We start from the raw sequence: 14,775 nt of genomic DNA on the forward strand, positions 1-14,775 counted from the left end.
TAAGCTGTGTGCCCTGCCATAGAGGTGTCTAATGGGAGGGAGAAGTATTTTCCCTCCACAAAGGCATACCCATAACCACTTCTGAGCTCACAGGACTGCATATATTCAGAGGGGCAGTAAGTAGAAAACTTTTTCTATTTTGCTGCCCAGTGGGAGGTGCCTTTATAAAATCTGTACAAAGGAGCTATGTAAGCATGTTAATGAAGGTCTTCCTGACACATTTCTCACTTTATAGCTGAAGAAACTGAGGCATAGAAAGATTAAGTAAATTGTTGAAGATAACACAGTAATTAAGTGAATAAGCAATTGCTAGAATCCAGACAGATTGAGTCTTTAATTCATTCTAAATGTCAGAATCTTCTGGTCAACTTTCCAGGGAAAGTATTTGATACTTATAAAAACATCACTTTTTAAGTGATAAGTATGCTTTCTAGTAGTAAAGCATGCCAGGTATACACTGTGAATAGTACTGGCATAGATGAGACTGACTAGTATCTTCTACTTCTTTCTCACCACACGTGTTTGCTCACTGTGTGAGAAATTTTTACCTATGGAAACTCATTTCTGACCTAATAATGGAGCCAATGAGAAAATATAAATGTGCTTTTTTGTAATTGAATGATAGAAAAACTCGTAAAACATTCTATCTACTATTTTTATGTCTATCCTTATTCTCTTTCTAATTGGTATAAAATTAATTTTCTCAGTGTTTTTTTTTAGAGTATATAATAACAAATGATATTAAACATTGCCATGAAAGAAGTGAATATTTATATCTGAATATATGTAGTTTGCATTAAAAATGTGTACATTTTATCTTTTTGACTCTCTCTATAGGGCATGGTGGAAATGGTTTCTTGAAATTTCAAGATTCTGAAGAAATTACCAACATAGAACTTGCCGATGCTTTTGAACAAATGTGGCAGAAAAGACGGTAATTAGCAAATAATTATTTTTCACAAGATAAATTGATACCTAATTTTTCCCTGATTACATCCTACTTTATGAGATTTTTAATTTATTTGAATAATTTCTTTTAGATTTATGTTTGTTATTTCTATAGAATGGAGTTACTTTTAGAAGAAAAAATTTAGAGTTATTAAAGAACATGGAAAAAGTTAACCTTTTAAGGTCATATCTCTTATTGTTTAACAATCTTTTTGGAGGAGATAAGAGTCCCACTAACAATGTTTCCCATTGTTTAGGGGGAAGATGAACATTATATTTATTTTTCAACTTGTATCTATTCTTACTTTTTGCACATTCTCTGGCCCTCTGTGTGATAACAAAATATTATTATTTGGAAAAAATGTTGAAGTTACCATTAGCATAAAATTTGTAACTTGACTCACATTACAATGATGTATTGTTATTAATCTAATGCTAAGCATCCTTTAGTTGAAAGTTGTTATATGAACTTGTTGAGTGAATTTAAAATAAAATAGTGTGGTGATGGTCAGAAGGAAGTGGAGGCAGGACCGGACGGAGTGGGCAAAGGGAGGAAAATGGGGACATCTGTAATAGTGTCAATAAAAATAGAGCCATAGCACTGCTTTTAATTTGATTACCTTCAATAAACACTTCTGGGTACCTTTTAAACATATGGCACAGAAGGGAATGTGATGCTTATTTTGTCTTGAATGTGTTAAAAGTATAGTAGAAGAGAATGTACATAACTACGCTACAAATTAAATATTATAAATATTGAATTATAAGAATAAGCAGAATATATGAAAGTATTGAGGAGGAAGATTTTGCTAGTAACTGGTTTTATCTTATTCATAGTTTAGATTTATTGAATGCATAGTAGGTGCTGGGCATTGTGTTTTACATGCATTCTGATTAAATTTTTATAACAGCTCCACGAAGTAGCCTCTTTTATTATTCCTGCTTTTTATAAATGATAAAAGTCAGCTAAACAGATTAAGTAACTTGCCAAGCTTCACACAACTAGAAAGTGTCAACACTAGGATCCATGCCCAGGTGGTGCAATATGGTACTGCCTCGGGTAACCTTAGAAGTTTCTGATCCTCGGGGGCCTCCACTGAGTTTGTCTCAGAAGAAGTGTTATGTTAATTGTACCTTCTATCACCTGTTGAGATGTTGAGGTTCAAGATTACATACTTTCGCCTGGCCAGATCAATGATTGATGGTTGACCGTCAACCTATGAACCAAGAGGTCATGGTTTGATTCCTCGTCAGGGCACATGCCTGGTTGTGGGCTAGATCCCCAGAATGGGGTGTGCAGAAAACAGCTGATCAGTGATTTTCTGTCATCATTGATGTTTCTATCTCTCTCTTCCTCTCACTTCCTTTCTGAAATCAATAAAAAATATTAAAAAAGAAAGATTACATACTTAGTTTCTAGGTGCAGTGTTAGCTATTTGCCTAGATTCAGTGTTTGTGATAAACCTCTGAGAAAACTTATCTGATCCCTACTTTCACTTTCACCAGCGAGGCAGCTCATTCTAAAATATATAGCTTATTATGTTTATTCTTTCACTTAAAAATGCCTTTGGTGTTTTCTTCAAATTTATAGGATAAGATCCAGACTTTATATTGGATACTTTATTTACAGCCCTAACCTATCTTTTTGAAATGAATTTCCCCAAATTACTTTTAAATCTTAGCTATATATAATAGTATTGTTCTCCCCTTCTTCCCAAATTTATACTTATTCACATGTATGTGCCTTAGCACAAGTATTTTTCTTTGCTGGAATGGGTTTTTCCTTCCTTTGTTGGATACAATAACACTCCCTCTTCACTGTCCATGTCAGACATCACCTTTTCCTGACCTGCCTTTCTTTACAGTTCTCTCTGTTCCTTTCTCAGTGCTCTTACAGCACTTTGACTTTGTTCAGCAATATGAGGGCAGAGACTTGTATTTCCAGCTTAGTATCAGGCACATGGTAGGCTCTCAATAAGTATTTGTAACACTTATCATACATTTAGTTTATCATCTGTCTTCCAGTTAGATTTTTAAGCTCTTTGAGTATTGTGACTAAGTCGTGTGTGTGTGTGTGTGTGTGTGTGTGTGTGTGTGTGTTTGTATTTTTTTTTTAATTTTAATTTTTTTTCTAAATGTAGGCCAGTTTCTAGGGCAGCATCAGTACCAAGTATGTGTTTGTTGAATTCAATATTGAGTATTCATTTGGATTCTGAATTATGTGGTGCAGATAAGGGAAGGGGAAAGAGTTGGGGCATAACCACTCCCTATTGAGGTGCTTTTTCTGGACAGGATTATACCTTTAATATTTCTAATACCAATTTTGTATTGGGAATTCTACTGAAAAATTTCAATTTTTAACTAATGAAATGACCAAAATATAACTTAAACATGTTATGCTATGGAAATATTATAAAAGTATTAGTCAATTCATGACTCATGTCAAAGATATTACTTTTTTTCTTTCAGCTACAATGAGCTACTGTTTATTATTGATACTTGTCAAGGAGCATCCATGTATGAGCGATTTTATTCTCCTAACATAATGGCTTTAGCTAGTAGCCAAGTGGGGGAAGATTCACTTTCGGTAGGTGATTTTTACCATTTGTAAACTGCATTGTTTTTAGAATGTGTAGCTATTTCTCAAATTACTTACATGCTTAATGAGTATATCTGCTACTTCTTATTCTTAGACTTTTTCTAATACCTTAGAAGGAAACTTTGATTACATTTAAAACATTGGTTATAATTATGCTATTAGACATAAATTTTTTTGCTTTGCTTTTAAAGTCTTTTTTTTTATTGAGGTATTATTGACCTTGGTTTTAGGTGTATAACATGATTTGATATTCTATATAATAAAAGCCTAATATGCTAAGTGTCCAGTTGTCTGGTTGTCCATCCAACCAATCAAAGTGTAATATACTAATGATATGCTAAGGCTGCTTATCCGCTTGCTATGACATGCACTGATCACTAGGGGGCAGACAGTCGACAAGTTGACCAGTCACTATGAAGTTCACTGACTACTATTCTCCCACTGGTAGGTTAGCTTGTTGCTGGGGTCTGGCCTATTGGGACTGAGCGAGAGGGGCCGGACATACCCTGGAGCCCTCCCATGGCCCCTCCCTGACTGGCCAACCTCCCACATTCCTCCATGGCTCTGATTGTGCACCGGGGGGGTCCCTTGGCCTGGCTGGTGCACTCTTGCAATATGGGAACCCTTGGGGGATGTTGGAAAGCCAGTTTCAGCCTGATCTCATAGGTCAGGCCAAGGGACTGCACCAGCCTCTAATTTGTATATATTGTAAAATGATCACCACAATAAATGTAAATAACATCTGTCATCATACACAGTTATATAATTTTTTTTTCATGTAATGGGAACTTTAAGATCTACTCTTTTAGCAACATTAAATTTACAATACAGAATTATTAATGGAAGTTGCCATGATATAAATTACACACCAATGACTTATTTATTTTGTAACTGGAATTTTGTACTTTTTGACTCCCTTGAGTCATTTGGCTCACCACATATCCCTATGCCTCCGGCAACCACCAGTCTGTTCTCTGTATCTATTATATGAGCTTGTTTTATTTTTATTCCATATTATTTTATTCTTGTTTATGGCTGAGTAATATGCCCTTGTATATGCTTTGCTTTTTTGTAGCATCAACCTGATCCGGCAATTGGAGTTCACCTTATGGATAGATACACATTTTATGTCTTAGAATTTTTGGAAGAAATTAATCCAGCTAGCCAAACTAATATGAATGACCTTGTAAGTATTTGCTTGATTTGATTATAGCACATAGGTATGCCAATCTTAACATGATCAGTGAAGTCTGTTGTTATTCCCTGTATAAATAGGGTACTGAAGTTGGCCTTGTAAAACCCCACTTTGAATCTCCCTTTTCAGTAGTATCTGTTTCTTTACTACCTATAGATATAGACTAGTTAACTTGCTCTTCCATGAGGTATTTTTCTGTTTTTATTCATTTGCTCTGCTCTTTTCTTTACCAGAAATGTACTTTTTTATATTCACATTTTGAAATTCTGCCCATTTATCAGGAGTCAAATCAGATCCTTCTTCCTTCAGGAAGTCTTCCCAAATGCTTCCTTGTTGGAATTTGCATAAAATAAATAAAGCTTTTAGGCCTTTATTTCTCTATCATTTACCATTAGTCTATTTTTTTGAACTTACTAATTGAGTGTGAGTGTCTTTCTCACTTAATGGGAAGTTCTTGGAGTAGAGGGACCTTTTATTACATATTTTTGGGCACTCTACAACTTCTAATACAATGTACTGACATGGCTTGTTGAAGTTAGCTCACTTTTCCACTGATTTTTCTGTACTGGTTGTATCTTTTTAAATAAATCTACTTTGAGGTTGCTATTGAAAATAGGCATAATTGCCCTAGCTGGTTTGGCTCAGTGGATAAAGCATTGGCCTGCAGACTGAAAGGTCCCGGGTTCGATTCTGGTCAAGGGCACATGCTAGGTTGCGGGCAGCGAGCTACTCAAGCACGGATCCTTGCGCAGGGCCACTAGTGTCTTTATAACTTTCTTAGAATGTCAAGCACCACTATAACAATGAAATGTATTTTCTTTAGGTTGGGAGAGCTTTAAAAACAATGCAGTCTACTATATTGTGTTATGGTTTAATAACAGTTGTATGTATATTTATAGTCTTACATATATTTTTCCAGTTTCAGGTATGTCCGAAAAGTCTATGTGTGTCTACTCCTGGACATCGCACTGATCTTTTTCAGAGGGATCCTAAAAATGTCCTGATAACCGATTTCTTTGGAAGTGTTCGGAAAGTAGAAATTACAACAGAGACTATTAGTTTGCAACCAGATTTAGGAGTCCTGGAAAGCAGGTATTCATCTTAAATTATTATTCAGATAGAATATTCTAGTTTCATAATTTTTAATTTATATGTAACGAGTAAGCAATGGAAGTTGGTGTTTGTAGATAAAATTATACATTTCTACCCAATCTTCATTTTATGTAGGCCCTATGCGTTTCAGATTTATGGGCAAAAGCTATACATACCAGTGGCAAGCTATGATCATGATTAGGATTATCTCATAACTCCAAAATAATCATGTTTGTAATAAGATCATTGAGATTGGTAAAAAAAAAAAAAAAAAAGACTAAATTGTTTCCCATAACTGGCTGCCTCGCAGCCATCCTTTTCTGTTGTTGGAGGTATATATAATGGCTCAGAAGACCTTCATGGAAGGTCAGGTATGTGAACATTTCAAAAGATTAATCTCTAATGAATGTGCTTGCTGTCACCAATGGAAGTGAAAGGTATTAAGTTGATGTAACATTAAATAGGCAAGTTGGCAGCTGGGCAATTAGTAGTACAGGCCCTAGGAATCTGGCAGATGAAAGGCAGATAAACATAAAAAAGGGAAGTGAGTGCCAAAAGAATACAGGTGCCAAGTACATACTTCAAACCATAACACAATGCTTGTTCAGAATGTCTGCCGGCTCCAGCAATCTGATTAGTTCTCTGACTACCATGTCTTTTGGCTTCTAGAGCCTGAATGGTTTGTGAGCCTGGTTCAGTTATATCTCTGGCTTTTCCCTAGTGCTGTATTCTGTTAATCTGGAACATTTTATCTGGGAATATTGTAAATTTGAATGACCCTCCATCAACAGGTGCCACTGTTCAGGATTTGTTTTGGAGGCTTTTGGTAAAGGAATGGAAGAAAGAGGTATAAGATAGGTATTTTCTTTTTAAAGGCAAAATACTAAATGTCCATTTTCTTGAAATATATACTTTACTAGATATTGACCTTAGTTATTTGTAGTTGTCTAATGCTGTTTGTTGGAAACTCATACTCCAGGGAACTTTTTTGGACATCAGTAGGCAACAACATATACATTACTTTCAATTCTGAAACATTTAAAGATTTTTAATTGAGCTTATGAATATTTTAGGAATAAATTGAAAAATTAGCACAAAATTGGCATCTTATGAAAATTTAAAATTCATATTATCATTAATTATTTCCTATTTTGGATATTCAAGACCTTAGATTTTTTTCTTTTCAATTTTTTAAGAGCTGTTAGCTTAAAAAGTATTTTCTTAAGACAGTAGATTATATCCTATAGCAATATCACTTTTACTTACTGTTTAATACTGACTTTCAAATCACTTTTGTAAAATAGTTGAACTGTATCTTAATATTTAGCAACTAACCTTGAAATTGAGTTACTAGATGTCTTTACCAAATTCATTTTGTAATTTCCCTTGAACTTAAGTCTAGAAGATATGGTATATCTTCTCTTAACCATATGAACACTGCATTAATTTTCTTTATAGTCAAGGACCATCTTTGTATTCCTTATGTACTTATTTTCTGTCTTCTTCACCTCACAAAATATTAAATATGTAATAATTGTACAATAAAAATGATTTCATGAATTCTACTGATTCATTATATATTATGGAAGAATGGAATTTTATCTCATAAATTATCCCCATGTACTGTGTTGGATGCAGAAATAGTTGATGCTGAAGAGTATCTTAATTTATCTTTAATCGAGAAAATCATTTTAAACATTAAAGCCAGACACCATGCACCATTGAATTAGAGCACCCTCTAGTGTTTATAAGAATTTTTTATTTAGAATATTGCTTACAGATGGTGTCATGATCACTGGTATAGACTATCCAATTAATTTAGAAAAATTAAGTTCCCAAAATGCTTCAGGAATTTCTACATGTATGTTACAAATATTATCTTGTATGTGGTTATATTTATATGCAAAAGTGAATGACAGTGCTTTGAGAAAAGTATACTCATGAGAGATCAGATATTGTGAAAACTATTTTATTAAGGAAATTATGGGCTAGAATGTGTATGTATTTTTTTCCAGATCTTAATTTAAAAATATTAATACAGTAGCTGCTATTAAAATTGTCAGTTATACTTTAAAAATGTTACTTTCTGCATTTATTAGGAAACAACAGAACTAATTTGTTCAGACTTAGACTGTCTATATTTCATATTTTGTGTACTAGAGTACACTATACTAAAGCCTAATATGATGAATAATTTAGTACATAAAATTGACAAAAATGGCTATATGAAATAATTGTTTTTATATGTCTTCTGAAACTTAGATATTAAGTAAGGTTCAGTCATATAGTTTGTATCAACATTTATTTTGCATATGTCTTACTAGTTGTGTTATTAATTTATTTGCAAGAATAAATGAGGTGAAGTATGGACTGATTGTAATAATACTGGTTTATATAATTTGATTCTAAGTTCTTCATCTGAATATGCATAGGTTGACTCTTGACAAGTATGCAGACAAATAAGCAGTCTACCCTCTTGAAAGATTTGGCTTTTTAGAATTTAGTCATAAGTCCATCTCAGAATTACTCAGATTACCATTTTTGTGTCCTTACTATACTGGGAAAATAATCTCCAGTCTATCGCTATAAAAACTATAGGCACACTTTAGTGTTACAAAATGTGGAAGTCTAAATTCTTTAGCATTGCCCAAGAATAAAACATTACATTTTTTCTAGATGAGTAAACTGAGGCTGAAAAAGGTTAAGATACCATCTAATAAATGTTATAGCCAAGATACTAATGCCTTTTATCTCTAAATATATATATTTTTTATATTATTCTTTTATAATTTGCCCTGAAGTTACTTAGCTTGTTTTCTTCAAAAAGATTGTAAAATATAAATGTAGCTCAATGAAGTATCACAAAGTAACAAGTCAAGTAACCACCTGAAAAAAAGTAGAACAATGACGAAGCTTCCATATTCCTTGTGCCCTTTCCCCATCTCATCTCTACCCTCTTAACTCCCCCAAAGTTAGTCACTATCCTAACTTTTATGGAATTTACTATCCTGCTCTACATTTTAGTTTTATCACCTAAACATTATATTTTAATTCTTTTGCCAATATTATGTTTTTGGAATTCACTTACGTCGTTGTGTGCTACTGTAGTTTGTTCAGTTTTTAAACATTGAAGTATAATTTATGTACAAAAATCACCTTTTTTAGTATACAGTTCTGAGTTTTGACAAATGCTTACATTTAATCACTATGACAATCCATCACCTTAAGAAATTTCCTTATGACTCTTTTTGTTCAATCCTCCCACTATATCCCTGGAAACCATTGATGTTTTCTGTCCCCATGGTTTTGCTAAAAATTGCTTATAGTAAATTGATATGATTATGAAACTTTATGAACCAAAGATTCACCAAAATGGCTCAGACAGTAGTCAATAAGATTTCTCCCCTACTATTGTACATACCACTTTATTTTTCAAAGTGAGAAATTTACTCATAAGTATAATTCTGATTATTTAAATTGTCTTATTGGGCCATTTATTTTATATTGTTATTTATAAAGGTAGACACTTCAGTTAGTCAGTTATTCAAGATTTCATTAAAGTAGACTTTCAGAGCATAAATTAGGTTGTGATTTTCTAAATATATAAAAGCCTAAGTGACTGAAAGACCAGTTGACCAGTCACTATGATGCACACTGACCACCAGGAGGCAGACACTCAATGCAGGAGCTGCTCCCTGGTGGTTAGTGAGCTCCCACAGTAGGAGTGCTGCCACGGGTGCTAGATGCAGGGCTCATGGCTGGTGAGTGCCACTGCAGCGGTGTGAGCCTTTCTCAAGACTGACTGGGCACACACCTGCAGCAGGCGCTGCAGGACGGGGATGAGCAGGCGTGGCAGGCAGTGTTGGACTGCTGGTTTCAGCCCAATTCCCCCAGGCCACGCTGAGGGACCCCACTCGTGTAAGAATCTGTGCACTGGGCCTCTAGTTCGATTTATAAAAAAACTAAAACATAATTATATTATCCATTTTCTCATTTTACATACACATAAAGTTCTTATTATAATTTCAAAATTATGTGTTAGTCATTTAATGGGAAGATTTTTTTAAAAGCAATTTATTTCACTATCTACAATTAACAAAAACATCCATTGAGTTGGTTTATGACTTTTAAGAATAAGTGTATGTAAACAGTATAGAAGAACATAGTACTATGCCCCTTTGAATAAGTAAATTAGTAAATTTCTCTTAATGTAAATTAGTAAATATGTTTACTAGGGATAGTAATTTCCAATGAGTGTTTATTAATATTTAAACTGTATCAAAGCAAAGTTAATTTTAATTTAAACACTAAACATATAGAACTTGAAATTTTTGAATTATGAAAAATCTCAAAATGACGTAGTATTCTAATATATAAAAAGCCAGGGGCCATCACGAACTAAACAACCGGATAGATGACTGAACAGCAGGCTCTATTGATTAGGGGATGGCTAAAGGGGGAACTTGGGTCCCTCAGGCTCCAATGAATCTGTGGCAGTGGCGGTTAGTGAGTGGGCGGAAGGCAGATCGTTTGGTCCCTGCCCTGGCTCGCAGGTTCCCATTGATCAGGGGATGGCTAACAGGGGAACTGGGGTTCCACAAGCTCTGATGAATCCTTGGCAGCAGCGGCTGTTGAATGGGCAGAAGGCAGACTGCTTGGTCCCTCCTCCCGGCCCTCAGACTACAATCAATTGGTGGCGGAGGCGGGGCGGAACTGGACTGGCTCCCTTAGTAGTCCTGCAGGTTCCATCTCCAGAGGACAGACCAGGCACCAATGGACCAGTGATGCTGGCATGATCCTAACAGTACTGCCGGCCTCCCGGAACTCAGCCTCAGGCATTGCAGCTACTTCCTTTTCCTAGATACTCCACTAGGAAAAAAGGATACTGCCAGCAGCGCCAGGGGCGACCAGTGGTGACTGACTGACTGCTCTCCCTGTGCTTCCTCCAGATCACTTGAGCCGGGTCCCGCCCACCCTGCTCCAGATGAAGTGAGCACGGCACATGGAAGGAATGTAATAAAAAAACAAAAACCAATGACCAAGAGAAGGCCGCAGTCAGTGTCCGGAGTGCGGCTCAGGAGAACTGAGAGAAAGGAGAAGTCCATAAGCTTGCCGAGGCCAAGATATTTCCTAGAGACTGCCTGGCGTGTGACAGTTGTGTGACCGCAGAGGAAGGAGTCCAAGTTTCTCAACAGAACACCAAGAACTTCTTCCGTGTTCTGAACCTTAATAAGAAATGTGATAGCTCACAGCTCAAGGCGCTGGCAGTGTTCATGTGTCCTCATTCTCTGCCTTATTTTGTGCTAAGTTCAGCCTCAGTATCCCTGATGCATCCAGAAGGCTCTGTGGCTTCCTAAAAAGCCTTGGGTGCACTGTCTTTGACATGAAGATAGCTGCGGACTTCAGCGTCCTGGGAAGCCAGAAGGAATATGTGTGTAGGTACTGCCAGCACCGTGAGGAAGAGCCTGGCTACCCACGTTGACCTCCGCTGCCCCGGCTGGGACTGACATGCAGAGCATGTGCTGGGTCACCCCATCACCCCCACCTCTGCACGGCCAAGTCTCCCCAGCAGATCACTGGCTCTCTGGTGAAGGTGAAGGATTACTTCACCAGAAGGCAGAACCTGTCCCCAGACAAGATTTTCCATGTCATTGTGGCCCCATGGAGGCCCTTTGAGAAGATGTTCCCACAGCTTTATATAGTCCCCAGGGTGCTGACTGCATGCTAACCTCAGGTGAAATTATCCAGATAACAGAGCAAAGTGACCTCGCCTGGAATGATGCCACCGTGGACCCGCTGATTGGAGACACGAAGGAGGAGGAGGTGAGGCTCCACGAGGGGCCAGCTCCAATGGGTACCTGGCACACATCTTCAGGCACATGGCCAAGGAGCTGTTTTACGAGGATGTGGGGGTGCTCACCTACCGCACCCTGAGGAACAGAGACTTCCAGGAGGTCACCCTTGAAAGGGATGGAGAAGTTCTGCTACACTCTGAGGTTTCTTACAGCTTTCGGAACATCCAGAAGTGGTCCTGAAGCTGTGGAGGGGCAAGTTCCCCTGCTACTTCGTGGAGGTTCTGGCCTGCGCTGGGGATGCCTAAGCAGCAGGGGTCAGGCCCAGGCGAGGACGGGCCTACAGACAAGGCACTGCTGTGGCAAATGGAAGGCATCTACGCTGCCATCCTAGTGTGGCCCCCGGAGGCCAGTGTGCATGTCTAGGAGCTGCACCAGGAATGGCTGGGGCAGGGGTGGGGAGACTACCCCTGGGCCCAGGTGGCCCTGCATACCGCCTAGCAGGGCCCAGGGCAGCCTGCCAGGACATCAAGTGGTAAAGATCCAGCAGACGCCAGCCTGCAGGCTGCCTTAGGAGGTGTGTCAGACACGTGAAGGAAAGGCTTAGCATCTCTGTCATCGCTTTGGTTTTCACAATTCCCTGCTCCCCATCTTCGGCTCCCTCCCTTTGAGGGGCGCTCTCGTCATCACATGGGTGCAGCTGGAATATTATATCTTGAAAGGATTGCCCAATGTACATATCCTTTTATCTGATGATGAAAAAAATTCCAAAGAACAAGAATGGAGACAGACTACTGTCCTTTAGGCTTAAAAAAACCCAGAGGGGTCCTGCGAAGAGCTGAGTCTTGGTTCGGTCCACGTGCCTCAGAGAGATTGGTTGAGGAAATGGCCCTGTTTGGCCCTGACTTTACCCACTTACGTTAACTTTTGAAGGTGTCTTTGCCACAATGTGAATAAACTGCCACCTTTTGGAATAGGGGCTCATACAAAAGTCTGCATTCCAAACTTTTCTTGAAACAGCTGTGGCCACCATCCTGAGACCAGGTCCAGTCAACCAGTCCTGTCGCTGGGAATCAGGGGTCACTGGAGTAGAGGCCTCCCTGTGCCCTGGGCCCTTTTCACATTCAGGGATTGAGCTGAGCTCACTTTGGGGGAGGCCTGGCAAAGGATGACAGGTGTCACAGATGGAAGGATGGAGAATGGAGATGCGGACACCCTGCTCAGTATCTCCCTGGGTGGGATCAGGCAGATGAAAGCCGGCCAGCATGCCTCACAATTGGGTGAGATAGCGTCCTCGTCCTCTGTGTCCACCTCTCACCCCGTGGGCCCGTCCACTCCCCTCAGCTCTGGGCTGCCCTCTGTGTTCCATGATAGTGCACTCTGCCCTCACATGCTGCTCGCCCTAAGTGAGAAGGAAGAGAGCAGTTGGCACACGGAAAGATAGGGCTCATGGCTGGTGAGCACAGTGGTGGTGGCAGGAGCCTCTCCTGCCTCCATGGAGCACTAAGGAGCAGTGAGCAGTTGGGCGGTAAGAAACGAGGGGTCCCGAAGCCAACTATTGGCTTAGGCCCGTTCCCCGTGGGTAGAATGTAGAAGGTAGAAGGTACCACCAACTAATTACTAAGCCAGCAGGCAGACATCTCCTGAGGGGTCCTGGACTGTTGGAGGGTGTAGGCTGGGCTGAGGGACAACCCCCCCCCCCCCCCCCCCCGCACACATTCCATGTATGAATTCTGTGCACTTGGCCCCTAGTCTATATATATATATATATATATATATATATATATATATATATATATATATATATATATATGTCTGAGATAAAATTGGGAATGCAGACTGGGCAAGACAGCCCCGATCAGCCCCAGTCACCGGGCAGGCCAAGGAACCCCAGCCGTGCACACATTTGTGCACCAGACCTCTAGTTTATTTATAAATAGAACATTAGAACTTAACCCATTGGGATGTTTGGGGAATAAAGGTCTGAATTATATGGAAAAGCAGATTATGGGACCTTTAAGGTTTGATTTTATGTTCGGTGACTCTTTTGGTCCATTTACTAATTACAGTATTATTGCTCTACTTCACTAAATTAAGATTTAATGTCCTAAATGAATTAAATCAACTTCATGCCTATTAAATGCCATTCTAGGGGATATTGCAGCATAATAATCAAAGTCAAGGTCATTGGAATCAATCTGAATTCAGAGCCTTGGACTTTTACTAGCTGTGTAATCTTGGGCAAAGTACTTGACTTCTTTGATTCTTAGTTTTCTCATCTTTAAAATGGGAATAATAACTTCAGGACAATTCATTTTCATTTTGTTTTATAGCTATATGCCTCAAATATAGTAACATGCTCATTGACTGTTCAACATTATCAAGAAAACATATTACATGTATCAATGAAAATTATTGCTAGAATCCTATTTTTAATATATTTTTGGCTGTTTGCAAAAATTATTCTGCCTTTATTAATCTAGTATTAGAATGTAGTTATTTCATATCTGGAAGTTTCTCATTTGGAATACTGTGAACAATTGGGAAGTTGTGTTTTACCAGAAGGTGGCAGTAACATTACATATTTGTATACTTGGAGCAATCTTTTTGATGAGGAAGGTTGAAGGTAGAATGTACCACCAACTAAATCATAATACTTATTTCTTCACATCAATGACAGAAAAAGAAAATGACTTTTGATATTGAATATTCAGTTTAAAAAAGATAGTAAAAATATCTTCCTATATGTAAGTGTTTTGCTTTAATAAGCCTAGTAATAATGGAACTTTGGTTATAAAATAGGTAAATCTACAGGATTTTTAAAATTGACTCTCCTCTGGCATATTTTTAGAAATAATTTGCATATTTTTAAATACTTAATAAGAAATTGAAGGTTCAAAAGATGTTATGTTTATGTGAAGATTATTGGTGATTACTTAATTAAAAGATAAAGTATTTATTTATAATTTATCAGTGGGGAAATCTCAATTGAAGTTTTAAAAAATCGATTTATATATAACACATTAGGATTGTAGCTGGTAGAGGAAACAAGGGGCAGAAGATATTTACATTAATAATATAAATCTAATCCTATTCCAGAAATTGCCTTTTGTTGAAATCATGGTATACTTTCTTACCTGATTTTCAAG

General features: G+C 37.8%; 1 protein-coding gene and 1 pseudogene across 2 annotated transcripts in view; both read left to right on the forward strand.

Moving 5' to 3' along the window:
* PIGK (phosphatidylinositol glycan anchor biosynthesis class K) overlaps positions 1-14,775 on the forward strand; it is a 78,781-nt gene that overhangs the window by 25,797 nt on the left and 38,209 nt on the right. For both annotated transcript variants that reach the window (XM_036445586.2, XM_036445587.2), the window contains exons 6-9: positions 838-934; positions 3,418-3,535; positions 4,623-4,733; positions 5,662-5,834. In XM_036445586.2, the coding sequence (XP_036301479.1) occupies positions 838-934; positions 3,418-3,535; positions 4,623-4,733; positions 5,662-5,834 (499 nt within the window). The remainder of the gene's footprint in view (positions 1-837; positions 935-3,417; positions 3,536-4,622; positions 4,734-5,661; positions 5,835-14,775) is intronic.
* On the forward strand, positions 10,188-12,612 carry LOC118724819 (annotated as a pseudogene).

This window comes from Pipistrellus kuhlii, unplaced genomic scaffold (assembly GCF_014108245.1).
Source record: "Pipistrellus kuhlii isolate mPipKuh1 unplaced genomic scaffold, mPipKuh1.p scaffold_m20_p_2, whole genome shotgun sequence".
In the NCBI taxonomy this organism is placed as follows: domain Eukaryota; kingdom Metazoa; phylum Chordata; class Mammalia; order Chiroptera; family Vespertilionidae; genus Pipistrellus; species Pipistrellus kuhlii.